Source organism: Pseudonaja textilis, chromosome 10 (genome assembly GCF_049901715.1).
Source record: "Pseudonaja textilis isolate UNSWEBS1 chromosome 10, rPseTex1.2, whole genome shotgun sequence".
Taxonomy (NCBI): Eukaryota; Metazoa; Chordata; class Lepidosauria; order Squamata; family Elapidae; genus Pseudonaja; species Pseudonaja textilis.
Window position 1 is genome coordinate 122 of NC_141999.1, and position 25,095 is coordinate 25,216.

The 25,095-nt window shown below is 46.5% G+C and overlaps 3 protein-coding genes across 5 annotated transcripts in view; all 3 read right to left on the minus strand.

Annotated features, from left to right (window-relative positions):
• Nucleotides 1–899: 899 nt before the first annotated feature.
• Nucleotides 900–2,418, minus strand: AIRIM (AFG2 interacting ribosome maturation factor). The gene is made up of 4 exons (XM_026702796.2): nucleotides 1,861–2,418; nucleotides 1,628–1,768; nucleotides 1,428–1,549; nucleotides 900–1,180 (listed from the first exon to the last, which is right to left on the minus strand). Exons 1-4 carry the CDS (start codon nucleotides 2,136–2,138, stop codon nucleotides 1,128–1,130), a joined length of 594 nt encoding a protein of 197 aa, XP_026558581.1. The 5' UTR covers nucleotides 2,139–2,418; the 3' UTR covers nucleotides 900–1,127.
• Nucleotides 2,419–3,310: 892 nt separating this feature from the next.
• YRDC (yrdC N6-threonylcarbamoyltransferase domain containing) lies at nucleotides 3,311–5,510 on the minus strand. The gene is made up of 5 exons (XM_026702795.2): nucleotides 5,181–5,510; nucleotides 4,988–5,102; nucleotides 4,741–4,860; nucleotides 4,031–4,173; nucleotides 3,311–3,767 (listed from the first exon to the last, which is right to left on the minus strand). The coding sequence occupies exons 1-5, from the start codon at nucleotides 5,489–5,491 to the stop codon at nucleotides 3,698–3,700; spliced, it is 759 nt and encodes a 252-aa protein (XP_026558580.1). The 5' UTR covers nucleotides 5,492–5,510; the 3' UTR covers nucleotides 3,311–3,697.
• A 3,727-nt stretch (nucleotides 5,511–9,237) lies between these two features.
• MTF1 (metal regulatory transcription factor 1) overlaps nucleotides 9,238–25,095 on the minus strand; it is a 30,388-nt gene continuing 14,530 nt past the window's right edge. Inside the window, exons 5-11 of one of the 3 annotated variants that reach the window (XM_087939452.1) lie at nucleotides 24,079–24,152; nucleotides 23,679–23,812; nucleotides 15,606–15,683; nucleotides 15,225–15,327; nucleotides 14,224–14,522; nucleotides 14,027–14,090; nucleotides 9,238–13,457 (exon numbers count right to left, since the gene is read on the minus strand). In XM_087939452.1, coding sequence (XP_087795578.1) covers nucleotides 13,039–13,457; nucleotides 14,027–14,090; nucleotides 14,224–14,522; nucleotides 15,225–15,327; nucleotides 15,606–15,683; nucleotides 23,679–23,812; nucleotides 24,079–24,152 — 1,171 coding nt within the window. In that variant the 3' untranslated portion in view covers nucleotides 9,238–13,038. Of the gene's footprint in view, nucleotides 13,458–14,026; nucleotides 14,091–14,223; nucleotides 14,757–15,224; nucleotides 15,328–15,605; nucleotides 15,684–23,678; nucleotides 23,813–24,078; nucleotides 24,153–25,095 lie in introns of all 3 variants that reach the window. The other 2 variants (XM_026702791.2, XM_026702793.2) reach the window with 2 other exon arrangements.

Genomic DNA, 25,095 nt, shown 5'->3' on the forward strand with positions numbered 1-25,095 from the left:
CAAGTCCCTCCGGTGCAGTGGGTTCAATGGGGTGGACCTGTGGGGCTGGCACCTAAAACGTGGCAGTGGTGGCACGTTTGAAAAGTTGAGCAAAGCCAGAAGTCAGTAATTTTTGCTGCAAAGAATCACAAAAGCTTCTGGGTTGTGCACAAGAAGGGACACACATGTCAATGCAATTCAGCAACATAAAATAAAGAAATAAAAATAAAACAAATCAACAAGAATCAGCAAAGCATCTTTGATTAGGTTTTATTCACTACTAGAATCTAATCAGAGATGCTTTGCCGATTCTAGTCCAATGACCTGCTCCAGCAGGGTTAGAAGGGAGTGTGTGTGTATGTATGTGCATGGCTGTCAAAACTCCAAAAACAGGTCAAGTAGCTCTGGGGAGACCAGTCATAAATTAGAACACTTGCTAAACAACCGGCCATTAAGTGAGGACCACTTGTATTTGGTTTGCCAGACACCTGGCCACGCCCTCCCAGTCACACGACCATCAAACCACACCTACCCAGTCACGTGACCAGCAAGCCACACCCCAAAATTAGGCCACACCCACAGAAATTTAAATCCCACCCCTGGGTGGGGGGCACCAAGGATGAGTTTGTAGCACCAAGGGGGTGGTGAACTGAAAAAGTTTGGGAACCAATGCTGTAAACTATGCTTAGCCCACGAGCCCAGCTGCATCTTTGCAAGGTATAGGAAATGGCAACTACTTTTTCTCCTGTACAAAAGCAGCTCTACCCTGAGCAGCAAACGGAGTAATGAGCTACAACAATGGACTCCTCCTCGTCACAGAATTCCTGGAAGAGAACCCAGCACATCTGCGGTCTTCTCCTTTTGGCAAAACTAGACCTTGCCCTGCCTGCTGCTCTAAAAGAGAACGTGGACACCTTGAGGACAGGAAATCATTTTTATTTACAGTGAGGTTGAGGTGCCTCCAAGAACTGGGCTCCAGATTGGAAAAGAGGCTCCAGGGTGGAAATTTAAGTCTGAGCTGCAAAAGTCACTCAATCCTGCAGGGCAGACTCCAAGTCCAGGAGCCTTCAGATAGCAGGGCTGGCCTGGAAGAATCCTCCACTGGGGTGAGGGGGGAGCAAACAAGCCGCTGCTGCTGCTTTGGGCTCTCATGTGTCAGTGGCGGTGTCCTCCAGAAAGAAGGTGGCTTTCAGCAACGTTTCTAGGCAAAAGAAGAAAAAATGCTTTGGGTCAAACATCGGCCACGGCTCCTTGGTTTCACAGGCCGCAGCATCCTTCCTCCCGTTCCTCCCCAGAACCATGCTGGGGAGGGAGGGATACGCCCAAAGTGAGCCAAGGTGCTCCCGGGCCCCTAAGCCCTCCCCCTCCAAGGGAGGATGCCAGCCGCCCCAGAGCTTTCTGGCCCTCCCACAACGGCATCGCAGGAAAGGCCCCCGTCGGGCAGCTACCTTCCAGGCGGTCTCTCCGGTACCCGTGCTGCATTATCCGCTCCCAGGCCTGAGGGGCCGCCTGCAACCCCGCCAAGTCTCGGTAGCTCAGCGAGAGCAACAGCAGCTGCGCTTCCAAGTACCTGGGCCAGGCCAGTTAAGGAGGGCTCAGCGGCCGCCCGGCCACCTCCGCCCGCCCTTCCCCGCGCGCCGAAGGATACACGGTGTGGTAGAGCGCCTCGGCGTCCAGCAGCCCGGCCAGCAGCCCGGCCCAGGACGGGAAGGGCTCGCGGGGCCCCTCGAGCGCCAGCAGCCGCACCAGGCGCGCGCCGATGGCATCCCGAGCCTCCCGCAGCGCCGGCCTGCCAAGAGAAATGGAGCGGAGGGAGGCGGCGGCCTAGGCCCAGCAGGGAGAGGGAGGTGGGGGGGCGGCGGCGGCGGCGGCAGCCCTTACAGCTTCTCCCGGCGCAGCTCCGCCAGCACCGCCTCTATGGCCGCCCACTGCTTCAGTCGCAGCTGCTCCGGCAGGCGCGCGAAGGCCCGCAGCGGCGTCTCTCCGAAGGATACCCTCCGCGCCGCCTCCGCCTGCCGAGCCACGTTGCCCAGGGCCCGCAGCAGCGGCAGGCAGGTGGCCAGCATGTCCCGCCAGCCCCGATGCTGCTCACGGAGGACGCGCATCCCCGACTGGAGGACGCCGCGCCGCCGCACCTCCTCCTCCGCCGCCATCAGCATCCTCTTCGGCGTAGGCCCGGCCCGCCGATTGGGGAAGGACAGGGCGCGCGTCTCTAGATTGCATTTCCTTCCGCTTCTTCCGGTCGCCTTTTTTTCTCCCTCACTCCCTGCGACTGGCGCGTCCTTTTCTTCCGGGTCAGAGGCTGGCCGGCAGCCGTTTAAGCCCAAGAGACGCCCGACCCACCTATCTAAAGGGGATGGACGCCTTGATGGGAGCGGAGAGCCTCCTGGGCTACTTCCCGTCACAAGCAGCTCTCTCCGCCAAATCTCTCCTCGGGGAGCACCAGTCCCCCTGCCGCCTTCTGCTGAGCTGGATTGACCAACTGCTCCTCTCTATTCTTTTCGGACTGAAAAAGAGTTTTCCTGTTAGATCTGCAGCCCTTTAGGCGTTCCAGAACCTTCAGTGAGGAAGCTGCAGGGCAATGTAAATTTGTAGTTCTTGGGACTCTAAACAGGAACTAACTTTATAAATAAATTGCAGATGTAAATAAAATTAATAGAAGCCTTTATTTCCATTTTAGATGTTATTTTCAGAGCACATGGAATAGTATGCACTTGCCCCCATCAACAATTCTGGGGGATAAAGACATGGCAAAAACCCATCGCCCAGTTAAGACAAATTTATTTTCTCTGCAGTAACTGTTATGCTGTCTGAGAAAATTATTTTCATTCAGCAGTTTAAAGTTTTTCTGTAACAAGCCATTCAAGGTCAATCCCAACTTGAAAATCTTTTTGAATTGTCCACATTCTTATCTTGGCAGAAAATCTGCCATTGACTTTTCCCAAAGCGTTTTTCTGATTTTCCGAACTATTTTATTGCCTTGCTATTTTTGATGGTCTTCCTATCCATGCAATAATTGGGTTCAACCCTACCTAGATCCTGTTGTTATAGAAAAAAATGCCACATAAATTGCATAGTTTTCATTTAATGACATTGGTCCTACTGTTAGTGTAGGGGTCTTCAAACTTGACAGCTTAAGACTTGACAGCTTAAGACTTCAAACTTGACAGCTTCAAACCTGACAGCTTCAAACTTGACAGCTTAAGACAGCTTAAGACTTCCGGAATTCCCCCAGTCATGTTAGCTCAGGAATTCTGGGAGTTGAAGTCCACAAGTCTTAAACTTGCCAAGTTTGAAGACCCTTGTTAGGGTATGAGAAGGGTCAACCCGAGGCCTCACTCATTTATTTAGTCCTATATTCAACCCTCTGCATTCCACACTCCCACATTATACAATGTGTTCCCAACTGAATTATTCCAAATTTCCTTGCAGGATCACATAAGCTTGCTTCTTTAGACAGAGTAGGAAAAAGTAGAAAAAAGTTATTTAGTCTGTGTGACAAACCAGATGACAGAAATATTTCAGGCAACCAGAAATAGCTGCAATTTTAGGTCTTAAAGGAAATTCAGTCATTTAGCCACAGTCCTCAAAGTTACAGCATCCAGGATGTCACCTAAGGACAGTCCCTTTGCAATCATAATGGTCATATAAACAGTTTACTTTCTTGGCTGGGAAAAGACTGGTAGATAGCACTTCAGTGTCCCTAAGGTCCAATATTTCAGCATCCAGACTCCTCAGCCCTTAATCCATACTTGGATGCCAGGATTTCAACAGTTTGAGTAAGTGCACTGGAAAAAAAAAAGAAGATATAACTACAAAATAGAGGCGGGGTATTCCTGCTGTAATATTTTAGAATGCAATGAGAACAATCACAGTCAGTACAATAATGTGGGTTTCCCCAATCCACAAGTCATGTGTAGAAAGGAGAAGCCTGCTTAAGTGCATCTATTTTGAATCATCAACTCTTTTGGACCACAAAAATGGTTCCCCTTCATAAGAAGCAAGTATAACTCACACAAGCTACTTAACCCTAAAATAATGGGTGGTTTACCATCCTGGTCGAATAACCTTGTATTTTCCAGGGATGGAGAGGTCAACCACAGTTGAGCCTAGACGACACTCGGGACTGAGGGCATCCCCAGTTGGACCCCCATCGATGACCAGTGAAAGATGAGGCCAAAGCTCCTGGAATTCCTGAATAAAAGATACATAAGAAATTAGTTCCTAGAACCTGCTTAGTACACTTCGCAGGAAATATTGTAGGGAAAGTGGGTGGGTGGGTTGGGAAACAGAAGCATGGGAAAGGGAGGCAGGATTCTGGTCTAAGCAAAAGATTGAAACTGTGCCTGCCCAATCCAAAAACAGAGAATGTCTGCTAAACATCCCATTTGAGATGTGCAATGGATGGGCACCTTTCCTCCTGGTCTCAGGCAAGTGAAGAAAAACATGGCTCCTTTGGGGCTTGAATGTTGTAGAGCTCCCAGTGCCAAAAATATTGTATTAATTATTGCTGTATACTGTGATTATTGCATTGGCGGCAGCTTGTTTTCATAGCTGTTTTCCCATGCATTAAATCAATCAATGAGCAAGAAGGTACAGAGCAAAGAACCACAAGGATGGCGAGTTCCAGATGACCTCAAGCAAACTTCTCACAAGCAAGCACTCTTCTATAAAAGGGGTGCCCTAATTTAAGGCTTTCCTGAAACAGGCCCAGGAGTAGCTCCAAACATGCTGCGAGGTCAGGGCCAGAGCCGGTCTTACCATAACGGTGATGCTGCTCGCCCTCTCGCTGATGTTGGCGCTGGTTAAAGCCAGAGCACCGCCACAGGCCCTGGCCAGCTCCCGGACGAAGTGATGATCAGGGACACGGACGCCCACCAGCTGGAGGAGGGGAAGAGAGAGGCGCGCTGCTGAAGGGAGGTGCCCAATCGACCTCGGCGGCGGGCGGTGTGTGGGGGCCACCGCCCAGCTCCAAGAGCGCAATCCGCCCGCCGCCGCCGCCGCTCACCGGCGTGAAGGGGTTCAGGTCGGCGTTGAGGGCGTCCGAGCGCGGCAGCACCAGCGTCACGGGACCGGGCAGGAGATCTCGCAGCAGCTCCTCGGGCACCGGGACGCGGCAGTACCTGTGGGCGAAGAGGGCTCAGCGGCTGGCCGGCCTCCTCGGCCCTCCCCGGCCCTCCCGCCGCTCCCGGCCCGCGCACCTGTGCACCTGCTCGACGTCGCCCAGGCAGATGGCCAACGGCTTACCAGCGGGGCGCCCCTTCAGCCGGTACAGGGCCTCGACGGCCGCGGAGTTCTGCACCAAGCAGGCCACGCCGTAGACCGTGTCGGTGGGTACCGCCACCAGCCCGCCCTCGCGTAGAGCCGCCACCGCCGACCGCGCCGCCTGGCCCGTGCCCTCGACCAGGCAAACGCGCCGCTCAGCTCCCGCGCAGGCAGGGAGCAGCCGCCCCCGCGCCATCGGGCCCGCCAGCATGCCCCGCAGCCCGCACCGCCCCAAGGCGACCGGCATCCGCAGCTCTTTCGGCGCCAGGTACGCACTTCCGGCGCTCCGCCCCGCCCCGCCCCGCCACCGAGAGGCATGGCCCGAGCGGCCCCACGCCAGCCTCCCGCGTCCCGGAAGAGGCGATGCCCTAGTAAGGCGCCGTCGAGTTCCTATTTTTCACCGGGCGGGGAACCGCAAGGAGTCCAACTGCCTTGCTTGCTGGGCAACGTCTCCCGTCCTTCGTGCTTCTTCAGAAAGCTACCGTACATCAGTTCCACTCCTCCGTCGCTGCAATGCTGCTGAGGGGTAATCCCAATACTGGGTCATTGAGGAAGCCAGAGAGCGCGCAAAAGGCGGTCGCCGTGCCTGTCCTCGAGGGTAGAAAAGCCCCTCGTTGCGCCGAGTCTGTCGAGCATTCAGAAAGAACGGGAATCCCGGGGCACGTCTTTGCTTGGGTGGGAAACTTCTACGCAGATCAGGGAGCCGCAGTTACAGACCGAACGCTTTGAAAGAGACTGCTGGAGACCATGGAAGCGTCCGCTCACAGAACCGGTGGTTAAACCGCTGCGTCCAGGGGAGCCTCGCCGTCCCTCTCGGGCCATATACGGAGGCCGCCTGGGCAGTGGGGGACAAGCAGCCAGCCCGGCCCTTGGCTCCCGGGGCACTGGGACACCACAGCCCAGCCCCGTTTCCCTGAGGGGGCGCCCGGCTGCGCTTCCCCACTCCTCAAGGCTGCTGTCGCTATGCTCGCTCTCCTTGGGCAGGTTCATCATGGTGTGCGTGGAAGGGCAAAGTGTGGGTCCGTTTCCATGTAAGGAGACCCGGCTTTGTAAGCAAAGCATCCTGAGCAGTAAGATGGGAGACCACTAGGAGAGGTCAGGAAGAGCAGACAAGGGGATGGCGAAAGGGCAGCAGGGCTGCTGGTGGCCAAATGCTAAGGCAGGACTTTCCTCAGAATCTGACTCCCTCATTATGATCTTCCTTCTTTTTCCCCTTTTCTCTTTGCTTTCCTTTTCATTTTCCTTTCTTCCCCTCTTTCCTTGTTTTCCCTTCACTGCTTTCCCCCTTTTTCTTTTTTCTTTCCTGCCCCTTTTTGGATGCTCAAATGCAAAAGGAGACACATTTCTCAATGCCTCCTTGCCTTGTGATCAAATGTCACTTTTGCTAGTAATTTGTGGCCAAAGACTGAGAACAAACCAGGCTCTGTTTATCCCATGCTTGCATTTAGTGGGAGAGTCCACAAGACAACAGCAAGCTGTCAAAACGGTGGCTGTGACAGTTGATCATAGTCCTCCATTTTTTTATGTGCAACAGTTTTAGTGTTTAGGAACAGAGGTAAGTTAGTTACTTTTCTATTAATACTTCATCCTTAAAAGGGCTCTCCAGTAGAGAGCCTGCCGTGGTCTAATTGAGACTGAAAATATAGCAAAGTTTTGTCCTGTTTTCCCCATTGGAAATGGCTGTTTGTAACACACATGGAGGGGATATGTTCCTTAGAGCTCACAGTTCAAGAATACCAATGTTAACTTGGATTGGCAACAAAGTTCTGTCTGCGACAAAACAGAGCACAAAATTGCTTTCTCCTTTGAAATGGGGCATCTCCAACCAAGTTTCCTCTCTTCTTTTTTGTAAACTGCCAGAGGGTCCCAGCAGAGGTTTCCCATTTTGACCGCTCCCCCATTGTTGCCTCATCTTGGTTTTCAGCACACTTCTCCCAGACTTGTATGTGTTTGTTTGTGTCTCCCTTGCAGCCCAGTGCTGTGACGTTGGAGAGGAAGATTGGGAGAGAGAAGCTGGGATGGGAGCTTCTTGCAGCCTTCCACGGAGCTGGGGATTGAGAAAAAGAAACAAGCATGGCAAAAAAAAATAGCTGTCATTAACTTGCAGCCTCCTATCGGCAGGTCTCTGTTGAGGGCGTGGGGCTGCAAGGAGACACCTTCCCCCGCCCCTGTACGCACACACACACACAAACCCGTGACAGAAGGCTGCCAAATGCCAGCCAAGGAAAGCTGCTTGTTTCTCTCAGCCTCAGTCCCCTGCAAGAGGTGCCCATCCCAGCTTCTCTCCAGATCTTTTCTTCCCCAATGTCACCTCCCCCCCCCCCACAGCAATGCCAGAAGCCGCCATCCGCCTTCTACGTCCCTTCAGAGCTTGTGCAATCTCATACCACCCACCGCGCGCTGGCAGGCAGAAGCCCCAGGGGTCTCATGCTCCCCCCACCCCTTCTCATCTTCTTCCATGCTCATGTAGGGACGAGGGGAGGGGGAGAGATTGGCAGCATGGCTCTCCCACGTGGGGGTGGGGTGGCCCCAGTTAAAGACCAGTTGAGGGGGCATGGAGACGCTGGTGTGGGCACGTGATCAGCAACCTGGACTGCAGCCAGCCTTAGATCCGCAGGGCTGACTTGGCCCTGCCCCCTGGGCATGGGAAGAGGAGGCTCCAAGCGTGAGGGCTGGCGTCCTGGGTGAAGGAAGCACTGAGCAGTCCCCAGGGATACCAGGCCCCGCACGCTCACCGCCTCTGTGCATGCCCAGGGGTGGAGCTGAGGTGCTATCACGGATCTAAGCCTGGCCTGGATGGCCGCCCAGTAGCAGATCAACACTCAGTTGGCCTGGGCCGGGCCAAGGTGTCCGGGCTGGTCCTTTGATGTTTCCAGGGCAGACCCACGGGCCGGATCTAACCACCTCACAGGGCGGATTTGGCCTTGAATTGGATACCTCTGTTCTATATAGAATTCCTATGTTCATCTGTAGGTCAAAGTACAGTGTTCTATTTGGGAGGAAAGGTGGCAACCACAGGAAGATTGGGAGAGAGAAGCTGGGATGGGAGCTTCATGCAGCCTTGCAAGAAGCTTGAGTGCAAATGCTGGATTTCTATTTTATCTCCTTTAAGCTTTAAGGAAGATAGACTCAAAATTCAGAAGGATTTTGACAAACTTGAGCTTTGGGCCCTAGACAACAAGATGCAGCTCAGTGGCCAATGGCTTACTTAAACTCAAAGTTCTGCACGTAGGCAGGAAAAACCAAATGCACAGGTGTAGAATAGGTGGTATCAGGCTCAACAGTAATAACTGAAGGGGATATAGACTATCACTTATGAGCCAGCAAAAAAGCCAATGCAGCCACCAAAAAAGCCAATGCAGTCCTAGGGTGTATCAGCAGAGGGATAGTATAAAGCTAGTGAGGCTTCACTAGTGAAGCCACACTTGGAATACCAAGGCCAACTCTGGTAACCACCATACAAAAAAGATGCTGAGGCCCTAGAAAGTGCAGTGAAGTGTGCAGTGAAGATGATCAGGGGCCTTGAGGCTTGCCTTTTGGGGTTGTGGATGCTCCATTGCTAGGTTTTCAAGAAAATATTGACGGGTGGTATAGGATCTCCTGCCTTGAGCAGGGGGTTGGACTAGAAGACCTCCAAGATCCCTTGCAGCTCTTATGATTCTATTAAGCTGCTGCTTTTTATGTTCTGGTCCAGAGGGGATACTTAAGCAGTTTAAACTAGCTCCCACAATGGCACCCTGGAGGGAACAGGTAACGAATCAGGATATCCTGCTGCTCCCTGTTCAAGCAGAGGCAAAAGGCGTTCCAACTTTAGCTGTTTCTTAGTCCAACTCCCTTAGTCCATGTCAATGCTCTGCTCCCCCACTTGTTGACTGGAGGCCCACAGAATGGCTCAGCACACTTTCTGCCATCTAAGTGAATGGCACGGGAACTGGCATGTACCTTCTCCCCCAATGCTTCATTTATTGAAGAAAGAAACCTATAGGCACCACATTTAAATAAGCATTTAATATTTAATTGCTACTAATATTGCCTTCAATTAAAAATTATTTTGTAATTCCTTGCAGATATTTCAAAGTACAATAGTAATTTTATACAAACGGGAGCAGGTAGCAAACCCTATTTCACATTTTACATTCTTCAAAAATACAACTTTGTTTATTCTTCTGGTGTTTGGAAAGCTCTTCCTTTGGAAGTACTGTACCTATAGTGAGCATCTTCACATCACTCAATGGACAGACATTTGATCCCAGGTTTCAAAGTTAAACTAAATGTGCTTAAACATAATATAGGTACTCCTGAGAGAAACAGGTTACTTCAAATTCTCCCCACCTCTGAGGTTGTGGAGTTTAGCCATGGCAATACGGAGGCAGGGTTCCCACAACATGCATAACCTGATATTTCACCCAATTCACAGACCACCTCGAATCATGAATTAACACAATAGGCTGATCAATTACAAAACTTAAGACTAACCAAACTGTAGCAGTTGTGCATTGCAATGGTTAAGCCTTTCATAAACTGGCTAAACCTTTCATGAAACCCAGCCAGAGTCTGATCATGAAGATTTAGATCACAGTCCAAAAGTGAAGGGGACCCAGGAAGGCACTTTCAAAAATGATCTCTGAGAACCTTTGGAATCTCCAGGCTCCTTACTTTAGGAAGCAATCAATTGTTCTTTGTGGAAAAGTGCCTTCTGAAAAAAAAGGAAGGAAACCACTTCTCTTCAACTGAAGCGTTTTCTCTCCCTCCATCTTGCACAAGTTGATGTTTTTCTGCCCAACAGGAAAAGATGCATTTGAAACTTTCATGGTCGGAACAATGGGAAATATCTATTTCCTGGTATGCCTTAATCCTAAATTGGACTAGTCCAAAAGCGGAAGAGAAGCTTACGCTGTTTTCTGATATTCAGTAGAGTCCCACATCTAGCTCCACCCCTAAATTCTGACTGTGGCTAGATAGAATGGTGCTTTGTTTTTTGCCCATAAAATCTAAGCCAGTATTTAATATTTGTAGAAATAACACTGCAAAACAAAAGAAAAAAAAACTTCAAATAACATTTCAAAATAAGAACATCAACAATAATCATTCTTCCCTGGACTTTACTGATGAAGACTCTATGTGGGGAAGAAAAGGTAAAACACTCAAGTGATAAGGAAAATATAATGCATTTACTTGAAAGTGTCCACTGCATAGAAACTGGGTTTGGCCAGCGTGCACACTATTGAAAACACAGTGTGGATAACATACCATTTCCACCCATTTCCACAAACACACACACAGACACACCATATATAAATATATCCAGTTTCCTTGGCATTTTTCAGTGCAGAACAAACTCCAAAACAGAAACAATAAACAATGCAGAAGTTGAAAAACCAGCCATCACTAGCAGGAAATATTGGCTAAAAACAGGAAATGCTAGTTTTAGATTGCTGAAGCGAATGCAAAGGATATGATAGGAGATAGCATTTACTTCCTGGGCCAATAGATGCTCCAAACAAGATTTCCCATGCTTTAATAGATAAGAACTCACCAATGTTACTGCCATCTCTTCCAAGATTAACTTGTCTCTTGTTGATACCTTGAAATTTTGGAACGCCTGGTGTGTTGGAAATAAGGCAGGCGGGTGGTGGCAGGGCACTCAGAGGGCAGAAGCATAGTTTTCAGAACAGCTTCATGATCAGCAAAGAGCAGCCTGGTCCTTCCCTCCCTTGTGAGGAGGAGGACAAAGCTGGGAAGGTCTCCAAGCAGTGACAAAAACGGGAAAGATTCTTATCTGACCGAGTCCTTTCAGCTCAGGCTACTAATGGAGGTTTTGCATAGACTGGACATTTGTTTAAAGATGCATATGTCAGAAAAGGGCAGAGATGGTTTTGTGCCCCTTCCATCGATCCCACAGAAACACACTTGTGTGCATGCACGCACATATAGATACATATAACTACACTCACAGAGTGCATGTGGACACTTCTAGCTAAATGTATTGCACTGAAGTTAAGTACTTTCTTTGCACACCACATACTTTACTCAGAACAAAAGGAGAGAAATACCCAAGGACTGTGAGCAGTTATTTACAAATGACATCGCAGCCACCAGCTGAAAGAGAACTAAAGTGCATTTCAGAGGCCAGTGAGTAAAGTGTAACTAGAACAGCCCCAGTGAACTATTTTCCTTACCTAAACTTAAATAGCAGAAGCAACTGCCAGCAACCACTAGACTTCAGAGCAGATTTTTCTAAAACTTAAGTCATTTCCATGTTCATGAACCAGAGAATTCCCCAGCCTGTATCATCACTGCTGAAAAGTCTGAGAGATGACATTCATTTCCCAAAACTGAGCACTTGCCCTGCTCTAATGACCTGTTCCTACCCTCAGTACACAGCTGAGATGAAGTCTATGGGGACTCTACTCCCTGGAGTCTTGGTACAATTACGTTACTCAACCCTCAGCCCAGAAGCAAAGCCACAGGATCAGCTGGCTCCCAAAGTCACAAAGGTGGGAGCGGGGGGCAACCTTTCCAATAGGCAGCATCAAGCAAAGAGAATGCTCTTATAACATGAACAAAATCCATGCAGGGACATGCTAGTCTAAGCCCCACCCCAACTGACAGTAGAGTAGCTCTCCAAGGCCAACAAGAACCACCTTAACTACACAATCCTGACAGGCACAGGGCGAGATTCAGGGGGGTCTTGTCTGTTTAACTTAGGAGAGAGTGAACTGCAGATACTCCCAGAGGAACAGCAACCAGCCAGCCGGTCCACCTCTTGCAGCAGCAGGAAGGAACCTGCAGGGGGGCTTGCAGTCGCCTCCACTCCACAGCCTAATCACAGCGACAATGATCCTGCTTCTTCCGCCACTGCTTTTTGACCACCCTACCTGCCTCTCGGCTTGAGAAAAGCTCTTGGACAGGCATTCTGAGCCAAGATCCTTTGTCCTGGGAACAAAACAGGATTACTAGAAAATCCAAACACAGTGGATGTGACAAAATAAAAACATGTACAAAACTTTAGAAAGGCGACTCCCCGAAACCTTCCAGGCATTCTACACTGGGATTTTACCCTGAGTAAGTTAAGAGGAAAGGCGCCTGTCTCACTGCACCCCAACAGTCTGCTGGAGAAAGGACAGTCTGCTTTGCCAGACCAAGCTGGGTTGCTCCATTGGACCAACACCGAGACCCCTAAGCACCTCCCTGAACCCCCTAAAGTCAGCCAATCTAAGAGGAACATTTTCTAGCAAGAGCTGCTCTATGCCGAGATAGTCATTCCGATAAAGCTGAACAGTGCAAATCCTTTTAGCCCCTGAATTCATGTAAACACCCAGGCAGTGCACTTGGTTGCCAAGAAGGGCTGAGGAAAGAGCCAGCAGCCCTTTTGCTCGTGTGCAAAATCTGATCGTGATGCGCACCATTTGCCTTTTACAGCAAGGAGACAGAGGCGGCTGTGGGAAGGGCATCTCCACGCCTCTCTGCTTCTGCTGCCAAGAGAGGTCCCCCCACCCCTGTCTCCCGGTTTTCACACAAACATTGGCTTCTTTCCCCTCCCTGCTTACAGGGCCCCTACTCTGAACCAGCCCCAGGCCTAGGAGCACTCCGTCCCACCCTCCTGAAAGCAAGGTGCAGCCAGCCTGCCCACCCCTGCTTCCTACGCCCACATTGCTATGAGCCCAAATGACGAAGGAGGCAGAGCTGGCATGGCTGTGTCTCCTCATGGCAGAAAGGGATCCCATGACACGCTCCGAGGCAGCTGGCCCTCAGCCATCTCTGCTGCTGCTGCTGCTGCTTTCCAGGGCTTCCCTAAGGGAAGTTGTTGCCCAAGGCGAGTCCCTCTTCCCCTTGCAAGAGAGGTTCAAGGGGAACGAGAGGAGAGGCCGTCTCCAAGGTCTGGAGAGAAAGAAAGCGGGAGGCCTCCATGGCACTTAGGGACTGGTTCTGGGAGCCAGGCGGGTGGCCCAGTAGGGTGCTCTGCTGGCCAGCAGGAGGCAACACAGACGAATAGCTAGCAGTAACAGTGGACGTACTGGCCACCGTCCTGGGGAAGTCCTGTGGCCCTGGTGCCAGTGGGTTCCCCGAGGTCTTCAAGAGGAGGGAGGAACAGCCTTTGCTGCCGGCTTTGTCCTTGCTTGTGTCTCGGCAGGCGCACTGGCATTGGCACACCTCTTCCTGTTTGATGATAATCACAGGCACACTCAGGCCAATCTGCTGCACTGGACTCCCTGGAGAGAAAGAAAGTGATCACTCTGTGGAGAGGCCCTGGCTGCTTCTCTGAGAATGGCCCATGAAGTGAGGCTCAGAGAAAAACCTCTTCTTTCCATGCCCATCACTGCTGCTTAGCTAGCAACTTCGCCTCCCATTAGGTAGCTCTGTAAGCTTGGAGCTGCTGCTGAGGTTAGACATCTCAGGCTACAGCCTGACCTCGGCAGCTCTTCCCAAGGCAGAATCTTGCATTATCCAGCATCAATTTCATGTTCATGGAAATAAATATCCTCTTTCAACCCACAGCTTTGCTCCTTAGCGAAACCCCTTATGTCCCCTCCGTCTCTCAGAGTGTACAGTGGAGCCTCCTGTTTTGCATTAGTAAGAAGGACACCTACCAGACAATGGGCTTCCCGCAGGAAGGAGATGCAGAGAGCCTCAAATCACATGGCTGAAGACCAGAGCCCAGTGGTCAGACACTCCCCCCGCATTCTCGCTGCCACTCTCAGCAGCAGCTTTTCTTTGGGTGTGTGTGTGTGTGTGTGTGTGTGTGTGTCAAAGAACGTGGAGTTCAGGCAATGTGGCTTACCTGCACCACCAGCCACAGGGAGAGCAGTTGTGAAGAAGACCTTCTCTACAACAGGAGGCTGTGGCTTGGAAAGAAAAAAAAAGGGGGGGGGGGGGTTAAGCCCGTGAGGAGAGAGGTTGCAGCTCCCCACTGCAGAATACTCTGAGCTCTTGTAATCCTGCACAGCTCTGACAACACAACCCCCCTCTGGGACTTACCATTTGCTCTTGGTTCTGCAGTGTTCCAGTGGCACCATTTAAAATCCACTGGAGGTTTTGTTCTCCCATGATGATGCTGGACTGAAAAATGGCTGGGTTTTGTGAAGGAGCAATGGTAACCCTGGGATTGCTGGGCAGCGCAGGGCCTCCTCCCACAGGCACAGTCCGAACTCTGCTGGGCAGGACCTCAGGGGCACCTGCAGCTGCTGGTCCAGAGGTGACTTCTGAGACTCCAGGAAGCCCAGCGCCCGTGGGCTGTGCAGAGCTCTGAAGGTGGTGCAGGAAGCCCTGGGGATTGGCTGCCAAAAGTGTACTGTTAGAAGGAGGCACTTCTGGAGGCTGCAGGAGAGTGGCAGGGGTGCTGTATGCTGCTGGCTGAGCACCCGTGGATGCAGGAGGCAGTGCTTGGAGGGAAGGCTCAGAGATGCCAAGCTGGAGAACAAGTGGCAGAGATAAGGGCACAGTCTCTCCTGATGCTGGCTGGGCTGCTGGAGCTAGCTGAGTATCACCACCAAAATCTCCCATCAAGGCATCTGTCAAGCAAGCATCGGGACCATCAAATCCATCTGTAGCCTGAGGCCTGCCCGGGAGGTGGTGATCCTGATAGAACCCAGGAAAGCCATAGCTGGATACTCTCACAGCTGCACAGGAAAGGTGCCCCACTCTTAAACTTTGCCCTGCTTCCTTCCGAGAGGACACACTACTGTGCCTACACTGCTCTGGCAAGGCAGGCCCCGATACATCCCATATCAGTCAGCCTGTGCCAATATTTTCCTTCCAGGCAGTCAAGCCCAAAGATTCCTCACTGCTCCCAAAGGACACCTTTCTTCATCAGAGCATTACATACACAGCACATGGAATCTCTCCTTCTATTCCCAGGTGGAGTTTCTTTAACTGCACTGGGCTCTGAGGGGCTGGCAAGCCAGCTCTTCTTGAGCCTTGGACAGCTTGTTCAGATCTGAAGATCACTGCTAATATGATGTTGCCAAGTGAACTTGTACCTGTGTGCTGAGAGTCTTCCTGATGTGGAGGAGGCTCTGGGCTCTGGAACATTGACTCAAAGATGCTTGCCGGTGAGATCGTACTCAGGTCTTGTCCACGTGCCTACATAAAGGAAGTAGACGTAAGGCATCCCAGCTCAGGGATCTGCTGCCCAAGCTCAGCACCAGCACTGGCTCTAGGCCCAGGTAAGACAACTAAGAGCAGGCTGTTTGCAGTACTCTGCTGGGGAAATCCTATAAGCCAGCTTGCTTTCTGCAGCATGATAGACAAGTATCATTGACTGGAGAGGACAGGTCCTCCTCCAAAGGGATGGCAAGAGGCTACTCATATATCAGACACCCTCTACTGGGCTATTATAACCAAAGGCAAGAGATGCTTACTGGATCTGAATTATCCCGCAGTTCTGAATCTGTGGACATAAGGCTTAAGTCGCTCAGGCAGAGTGAGTGGTTTGTATCCTGCAGAAGAGGAAAGGGAGCCTGAATTAAGCGAAGGATCATTCAGAACAGGGCAGCGGAACCGAGTGCCCCCTGCCCCATTCTGGTCAGTCACATCCAACACATCCAACAGGCCAAAGGCCAAAATCCCCTAAACCCCAAATTACAGCTACAAGTGTGGTTCCAGCTCCAATATCACACTTTTCAGCAGCCATCAGACCTTCACTTCAGAATATGAAGCAGTCCAAATATTCTTCTGACTTTTGTAAAATACAAGGGATTGTTCAAAGAGAGTTTGGGGCAGAAGAGAACTACAGAAAACAGCATGAGTGATGAACCTGCCATAAGTTCTACAATGACTTGCCCAACTCCAAGAAAGGAGCCAGAAATTTTAGAGGGCCAAATCAGAAGAAAAAGCCATGGAGAGAGAGAAAAGATTGGCAAGTCAAAATAGGAGGGATTTGACTTCCTTGTTTTCACCAGCATGAATTTGAGATTATACACAAATAAAATGATTATTTACTTATACTTGTAGGTCACCAACTCTCAATGACTGAGCAGCTTACAACTATCAAAGAAGTTAAAGTATTTATTTGAACGTATATGCTCATATAATGGTATGACACCTTGGAGGATCATGTGAAGAGAGGTTGCCTAGGGAAGAGCCTTCCAATAAGAGCTGCGGCCTGCAGCTGCATAGTGAACAGAGCAAGAGGCTCTAAAGGAACCCTCCTCCCTAAGTTCTCAGGTTATAACAGATGAATTGTATTTTCAGACCTGCAAGATTTGGTTAATGTAGCTTTACGATAAAGTAGATTAACTCATCTGGTATGTTTCCTGTCTGATTTCCCTGGTAAAGCTGATATTATCCAACACCAATGAAATTACAAAATCAATAAAACATAAAGATCAAAGATGCCAAGCACAATGAAGTGATTTGTTTCCCTCACCAAAGGCCTACGTAACCCCAAAGGAGGTAAGAAGGATGACTCACTACTCCTTTCTATCCCTGCCTCTGGAAATTCAGATTTACAGTCTCTTTGAAATATTGATCAGACCGGTGCAAGCACTTGTCATTCGAATAATTTTACAAGAGATGTATAGTCAGTTTACTTCAACAAAAACACATTGTTGCAGATTAAAGGCTAAAATCAGACAACATTTGTTTAAGTTGTCATGGGATTCTTGGTATTTTATTATTAAAAAGCAAATTGTTAGCCTAAACAGAGAGGGTCAAATATTTCTTTCCAAAATGGTGAATAAATGACAATAGTGACATCCTTAAATTCTAAATAAGTCCCACAAAGCAAGTTGCTTCCAAAGTAACTATTTTCTTCATTAAAACAATTGAAAAGTTAAAATGCCAGTTGGTAGAAAATAGGTTTAAACTCTTCCTATATTGCAGTCAGATATAGTTGCTTTTTTGAAATCATGTTTTGTTTTGTTCTGTCTAAAACCGACATGACTTACTTACATGCCCCAAGACACCTAGTGGGCTTCCATGGCCAAGCCTAGACTAGAACTCAAGTCAGAATAACAGAAGGACGGAGCTGAAAGGGATCTTGGGGGGTCTTCTAGTCCAAGCCCCTGCTTAAACAGGAAACCCTATAAAGTTTTGGAGAAATGGCTGTCCAATCTGTTCTTAAAAAGCTCCAGTGATGGAGCAACCTCAACTACTGGAGACAAGCCCTTTCACTGATTAATTATTCTCATTGTCAGCAAATTGTCCTACCTTCAGGTGCTTAATCTTTTTGACAACCCCTCAAATATTGGAAAAACTATCATGTCACCCTAGTTCTTTTCATTAGACTAGACATACTCAATTCCTGTAACCATTCTTACGTTTTAGCCTCCAGTCCCCTAATCATCTATGCTACTTTTCTTTGAACTCTTTTTAGCATTATCAACATCTTTTCTTATATTGTAGCAATGAAAAGTAGATTAAATATTCCAAGTGTGGGAATAGTATGCAGCACTCTGCAGCTGCCAAAAAGTGGTTGTCCACCTGAACTCCTAGATCACTCTTGCAGTTACCACTATGAGCCAGGTATCATCCATTCTATACCATTGCATTTCAGGGGTTTGCTTTGTTTTTGCCTTAGTGTATTTTATTTTGCTAGCTAGGGTCCAGTGTTCCAGTCTGTCAAAATCCTTCTGGGTCTTGAGCCTATCTTCTGGGGTGTTGGCTATTCCTGCCAGTTTGGTTTCATCTGCAATTTTTTTTAATATAAATTTTATTTGGGTTTTCACAAAAACATAATGCAAATAAAACATCTTTTTTTGAGAATAGCATGATCCCGGGTTATCACTTCTTCATACAGACACAAATTCAATTTCATATTCATCTTTGTGTTCTATTCCATCTCTTATTACTATTTTAACATTTTCTCCATATTTTTTCCCAACTTTATTTTCTCAACTTTATTTTTAATTATCTCAATTCAATTATATATCTTTTTCTAAGTTTCAGTGTCTTTCCAATCATTATATTTATACTTTTGTCTGTCCTGTTTCAATTTCACATTATCTTTTCTCATTAAACAATTTTTCCCCTGTAGTTACTAATTGGAGTATGACACCTTTTTATCTGGCGGGGTACAGCAGAAGAGGCTTTCTATTGCGGCTCCTGCCATTTGCAACATCTTGCCCCCCTCCCCCCACGGGGGGGGGAGACTCTTTCCCACTCTTGACCTTGCACAGGGCCTGAAGACGTGGCTCTGCCAGTTGGCTTGGGGCCCCAATAGGGCTGCATCACACTGGAGGTGGCCAATTAATCGCACCTTGAATTGCACCTAGAAGCAAACAGGTAGCCATCTCCCTCCATGTGCATCCTGCTTCCTTCCTCCCCATCTTTTTAATTGTAAATTATTATTGTTACAATGAGTATTTATTGTTGCAATGTTTTATAAGCCACCCTGAGTTGTCTTGAGGCGAGATAGGAATAAATAAGTCAAATAAATAAAGATGTGTTTGAGGATTGGAAGGATATCATTACTGTTCATACAGTAACAGATAGTAAAGAGTGAATACAGAAACCAGAGGGGGACTAGATTGTTAGATACAAACTGGAGAAGAAGCAATGGAGATAAGGGCAATAGCTTAGTTTGTATTAACTTTTACTGTGTTTATTGAAACTTCAATAAAATTATTAAGAAAGGAAAATACTGTTGATGTAAACTAGTTTGGATACGTTTCTCTTTTTATTTATACTGTACCTTTCCTTTCTCAGACTTATTATTTCCTACTGGTTTACCTACAGATATGTATTGGTGACCCATTTCTACCCAATTCAAAGGCTGGCTATTGGTCTGAGCGCTGAACTTGGCAATCTGTCAGACGAACACAATTCAAAATGCACTGACGATGTCTCCTCGAATGGTGACAAAATGCTTGCAACCAAATTGCCAAGCCTGGAGCTCAGACCAATAGCCCGACTACCAACCCGAGCTACTTACAAATACATTTCAATTCGAAGGCTGTTCATTGCACCTTTAAAACCCCTTGTGCCTCAGCTCAGCTCCCAGACTCTTTTGGGACCACTCCGTGCAACACAGCTTGACCCACCTGAAGTATTCAGTCAAAGAGGAATGGCAGAGGCTTTGCCCACTGTCAGGTAAGGATCAGTGGCACACCTTCCCTTTTGAGGCCTTCATGTCTTGTAAGATCTGGCCACCTGAGGGCTGATATGCTTCTAATCTCCTGGGCTTTAGGCTTAAGATCTGGGTGTACAAGAGTATTTGGGTTTATAGGATGAGGGCTGTCATACAAGGGTGGGATGCTACTGGTTCTGCCCAGCTCTATAGAATCGGTAGCTCCAAAGAGCAGCAGACACCGAACCGGTTCTGTGTCTGCTGCTATTTGGCCCACCCACCCGCCCCCAGGCTCTTACCTGACCTTTATTTCCTGCTTTTTCAACCTCAGCTGCTTTAGCAGCACAGCTGAGGTTGAAAAACAGGAAAAAAGTGTCTTTTGAAACGCTGCGCACCCGCGCACAGTGCTTATCAACTGTCCCAGTGGCTCAGCTAATGCTGTAGTAAACGTGCGCGCAGCATGCATCTGGCACGTATGCGTGCGAAGCAAAACGGAAATACCAAAGCCGGTAGTAATGTCAGCTGTCATATGTAATAAATTGCTTAGGAATATTGCCCCTTTTAAAATTTGTATGGCTTTTTATGACTCTGGGTTTACTGTCTTGAATTTATGTAAATGGGCTGTGTATTAAATATTGTAAATATTTTAATAACCAATCTCCAAGGCCCTTCTAATTTTGGCTGTTGATAAGCTTCAGTTTGTCAATGGAATGCTGAGAACTGGAAGCTCTACTCTGACCATAATCTACCCAGTGGATTCCTCTGCCAGTATTCCTGTTTGTTCTCCTTGTTCATTCATTCAGTTCTAATTAGATTTTCTGTGGATCCTGCTGGAATTAAAGGAATAAAGTTGAGACTATGTAATAAAGCCTCAGTTTTACAGACCCCCATTCAGGTGACTTAACAAACAAAATCTGTAATTGGATTTTGCTCTGCGATAATAGACAATCTTTTTGATAAAGCAGATTGGAGAACCATTGCTTCTGCACATTTGCACCTGTAGTATCCCTGTCCATGTGTTTTGTCTCATGTGTTAGTTGAAATCTAAGGGTCTTCCATGACTGGTATTTGAAATTGGCATTATTTACAAATATTTTATAAATATTGTTTAATCTACAATGGCTCCAAAGGCAGTCAAAAAAGAAGAAATTTGAGCATCACACATTCCAATCAAAAACTAGTAATGATTGAAAAGTCAGAATTGGGATGAGCACTGGAGAACGATATAAAGAAACAGTGTTTGATATTTGTAAAGCAAAAGATACGCTAAAGAAAAATTTTCTTTCCCCCCTTTTTAAAAGCATTTAAATTACAAGTGTTTGTGGATGACTTAGCTTTTATTCTAGCAGATACATTAAGAACAGGGACTAAATTAATAAAAAGAACAGAAGAATATGGGGAAGTGGCAGGCCTGAAAATAAACAAAGAGAAAATAAAAGTTAAAAACATAACGGAAAAGCAAAAAAACAAAAAGCAAAAAACAAACAACAAAAATACAAACAAAAAGAATAGATATTCAAATTGTAAAGGAAGTTAAATATTTAGGGATTCAGCTGACAGCAAGATGTATAACAATAAAGGAAGATAACTATCATAAATTGTTGAAACAAATTCAAATAGATCTGGAAAAATGGAAGAATCTGCAATTATCATTGGTAGGAAGAGTAGCAACAATGAAAATGAACATTTTGCCAAGATTATTGTATTTATTCCAAATAATACTGATAAAGCCGGAAAAAATATTTTTAGGAACTTAATAAAATAATATATAAGTATATCTGGCAAGGGAAAAAAGCAAGAATTGGTTTGAAAATGATGCAAGATACAAGAAACAGTGGAGGTTTCGGACTACCAAACTGGGAATTGTATTATCAGGCTGCTGTATTAACATGGACAAAAGAGTGGATTGTATTGAGAAACATAAGATTATTGACTTTGGAAGTATGTGATTTACAACTGGGGTGGCATGCTTTCCTGTGGTATGGTAAAAATAAGATACACAAATATTTTCAGAGACATTGTATAAGGAACGCACAAATGTTGGCATGGGAGAAAACCAAAGAACAATATTATTTGAGGATACCCGTCTGGCTTTCAATAATGGAAGCACTAACTCATCCAAATATAATTAATATGGATAATATTATTAGATACAAAGACATTTTGAATGAAAAAGGGGAACTCAAAACAAAAGAAGAAATGAGTGAGCAAGGGATTGATATAACATGGTATTCATGAGTCCAGATAGAGTCTAGATATGAGAAAGATGCGAAATCACAGGGTTTTTACACAGAATTAACAGAGTTAGATAAAATCCTAACAGGAACAGAAGAAAGGTTAATTGTCACGTCCCCATGGCATGCTGGAGCCATGACACCAAGCGGTCTACTGCGTCCAAAGGTGCTACCGCGTTAGGAAGTACATGCCAGCCAACCAACATGGGGTTCGCATTGCTGATGAATATTGACGAGCCCTGATAACATCAGATGCTGAATTATCACAAGTTGTGGGCGGCTATCAGCAGAGCGATGAACATGCTGAATGTTAAAATAATGACCTTGTGGGGATGGATATTCACTAGGCGGGCACAAGGGCATTGGTGGGATATGGAGAGTATAATGTGGTGAGGGTATGGTAAAGGAGGGTGGATAATTAACAGACAAATGCACAGTATCTGGGGGTTACATAGTGACCAGAAATTAAGCAGTAGTGTCCACCGGATGGTGGATAAACACATTACGTTATTATCTGGTGTATAAATACAGCTCTGGCTGCAAGAAGCGCCAGAGCTGACTTTAATATCATCTTGATGCTTGGTGTTACCCGAATCCGGAGCAGTATATGGACGAATAAAGACTCATTTCTTGGTTACTGTGAGAACTTTGTTTCCCTTTCTTTCTGGAATTCGGCTGAACGTCTGAGATTAATAAAGAAATTGTAGTTATTTACTGGGTATAATGTTAGAAGAGGAAGAAGTTAAGAAGACAATGATAGCATGGGCGAAAAATTTTGGTTACACGATAGAATTAGATAAATGGCAGAAACCGTGGGATAGGAATGATAATGGAATGACAATGTCAACTGCATATAAACAGAATTTGTATAAGATGTTTTATAGATGGCATTTTGCACTGGCGAGGTTGGCTAAGATATTTAAAGGAAAAACAGCTAAATGCTGGAAATATCACCAGATACCTGGATCCTACTATCACATGTGATGGACATGTGGAGAAGCAAAGAAATACTGGATGAAAATAAAAACTTGGTTGGAAGAGATGATAAAACAACCTACTGAGCTAAAACCAAATATTTCTACTAGGGATTTGATGTGAAATCTATAGTAAAGAGAATGTATATCTAATTATTCATGTATTAACTGCAGCTAGAACTGTATTTGCGCAACATTGGAAAGGTGAGGAAATCCCCACTGAGGAGGTGGTGATAAGGAAAATATTAGAATGCAGAAATGAACAAATTAACACTATCAATCAAGGAGAAAGAACAAACTGAGTATTATATGATATGGAAAATATTTTATCAATGGTTAGAAAATAAAAAAGGAATTTGGAAATGAGAAAGAATAAAAGAGAATAGAAAATAAAGACAGAGATACAAATAAGATGATAACTGTCAATATATGTATGATAAGAACAATGAGATGTAATGCTAGTAAGATATTATCATCAGAAGAGTTGTATAACGTTTAGCTGTTTGATGCATCTTAACTCTTGATTTGATTTATAGAAATTCTGTTCTTCTCAACTGGTCTGTTCAACGTTTCACGACCAGTCGCTAAATGACTGTTCACAGGCCCAAAATGGATGCTTTACAGCCTGTAAAGCACCTGGTCATTGCAAAATATCATTCCCCCTGATCACATGACCACATTTTGGGTGCCTGGTAACTGGCTCACCCTTGCAACCAGCTGCGGTATTCCATGGTCACATGACTGTGGTCTGTGATGTTTTTTGCTGGTTTCTGGCAAAAAACATTCCTTCAGAAGAATTACTTCATACTTATGATTGCAGTATTTATTTAACAAAGGTGGACTTATTTAATAATGATTTACTTAATGACCACTGTAAAAAATGTTGCAAAACAAGATACGTTCACCTAGGTGCCTTAACTTACGACCGTAACCAGAATTTCCAGAAACCCAGTCCCAAATAAAGTTTAAAGTCAAGGACCATCTATACTTATCCTTATTTTTTTATATGATCCAAAATCCTAGCATCAGAAATAAATATTATTGTACTGCTCAATAGTGAATTATCAACTTATTTGGGAGGCAGAGTATTACTTGGCACCCATAGTTCCTTGTGAAATTTCAGCTGCAAAGATTGCAGGAGCTGGACTTCCAGAAAAGAAGAAGAGTCTAGTTACCCACGAAGCACACCAATGTTTAACTAAAGAACTAAACACCCACCTCAGAGAGATTGTTGTTGGACAATAAAGTGTATGAGGATCCTTTTTCATGTCCTTTCATGTGACTTTTGAGGCTATACTGCGTGCTAAAGGCCTTTTCACACCCATTGCTGGGACAAAAGAAAGGTCTCTCACCTACAGCGGAAGAAATCAACGGGCATATCAATCAAACCAAAGGTACAAGTCCATCGATCTCTGGATTCCAGCAGACCCACAATTCTGAATACTTACAACAGATGTATTTCTAAATTCACTGCAGAGAACTTAGTAAACAGAATCCTAATGTAGCAAATTATCACACCTTATCAAAAATATCAAATAAGTAGGCCCATTAGTGTTCACTCAAACATGTTTACTTTCTTAAGCTGCCATAAAAGGATCCAGGGGGTCAGAAGTCTTACCAGTGTGTGTCCTGACATGTGTCTTCAGATGATGGCTAACAGCAAAGGCTTTCCCACAGCCATCATGGTCACACCTGTGGGAGAAAGCAGGGAGGCTTGCAGCACCATCTTTGCAACCTTGCAATATGACAACTTCAGCGCCATTCGCACAAGCTGGCTTTGTAAAAGCATTTGTGACAGCAATGGTTGGTTGCCAAGTTGAGTAAGAATAATATATGTGATATGGCTGCAAAAGGTTTTAGGCTACATCCAAAGGAATAAAAAGGTAAAGGTGTCTCCATTGGGTTTTATCCCACAAGCCGTGACTGCCTTTAGGGGGCAGCGCTCATCTCTGTTCTCTAAGCCAAAGAGCCAGCATTGTCTGAAGATATTTCTGTGGCGTGGCTAGCATGACCTCATGCCACAGCACAAAGTGAATAGTGAAACAGAATACTGTTTCAAAATTAGGAAAGGTCCGCTTTCCTTTCCTCAGGTCCTATCTTGAGTGCTGGAAGAGGTTTAAAAAAAATAGTGATGTGGATGAAACCCACAAAGACATTGAAGAAGCTTTAGCTTTGAAAAGAGAAGACTGTAGCATATAATAGAATTCAAATACTTATATTCTCTATTGTTTCAGAGAATAGGAAGGACATGGACTAACAAATTTAAGCTATAGGAGGGCAGATTCCAAATAATAATAATAATGATGATGATGATGATGATGATGATGATGATGATGTTTTACAATGGAACCAATTACTCAAAAAGAGATGGTGATGGAGAGGTGGTGAAGGAGAGGTGGCCTTTCCTTCAGGAACTCAAGTGGCTTAGATCAGCGGTCGCCAACTGGTGGGCCGTGAGAAAATTTTGGTGGGCCGCAGAGAAATCTCATCCCCAGAGCACCCCTCCAAAGCAATTAATCCAGGCTGCACAGAAACACATAGCTGCACTGTCCACATGGCCCGCAGGAACCCTCCCCACCCACTCACTCCTTACCTTGCAAACTTGCCTGCTAAATTTCTATTTTTCCTTTTTCCA

Bases quoted from the DNA above. Each gene is read 5' to 3' on its own strand.
- AIRIM (XM_026702796.2), bottom strand. From the start codon at position 2,138: ATGCTGATGGCGGCGGAGGAGGAGGTGCGGCGGCGCGGCGTCCTCCAG. The intron at 1,769-1,860 runs GTAAGGGCTGCC...TTCTCTTGGCAG, and splicing joins GAGCTGCGCCGGGAGAAGCT to GCCGGCGCTGCGGGAGGCTC. The intron at 1,550-1,627 runs GTATCCTTCGGC...GGCCTGGCCCAG, and splicing joins GAGGCGCTCTACCACACCGT to GTACTTGGAAGCGCAGCTGC.
- YRDC (XM_026702795.2), bottom strand. From the start codon at position 5,491: ATGCCGGTCGCCTTGGGGCGGTGCGGGCTGCGGGGCATGCTGGCGGGC. The intron at 5,103-5,180 runs GTGCGCGGGCCG...CTTCGCCCACAG, and splicing joins GACGTCGAGCAGGTGCACAG to GTACTGCCGCGTCCCGGTGC. The intron at 4,174-4,740 runs GTAAGACCGGCT...TCTTTTATTCAG, and splicing joins CGAGCAGCATCACCGTTATG to GAATTCCAGGAGCTTTGGCC.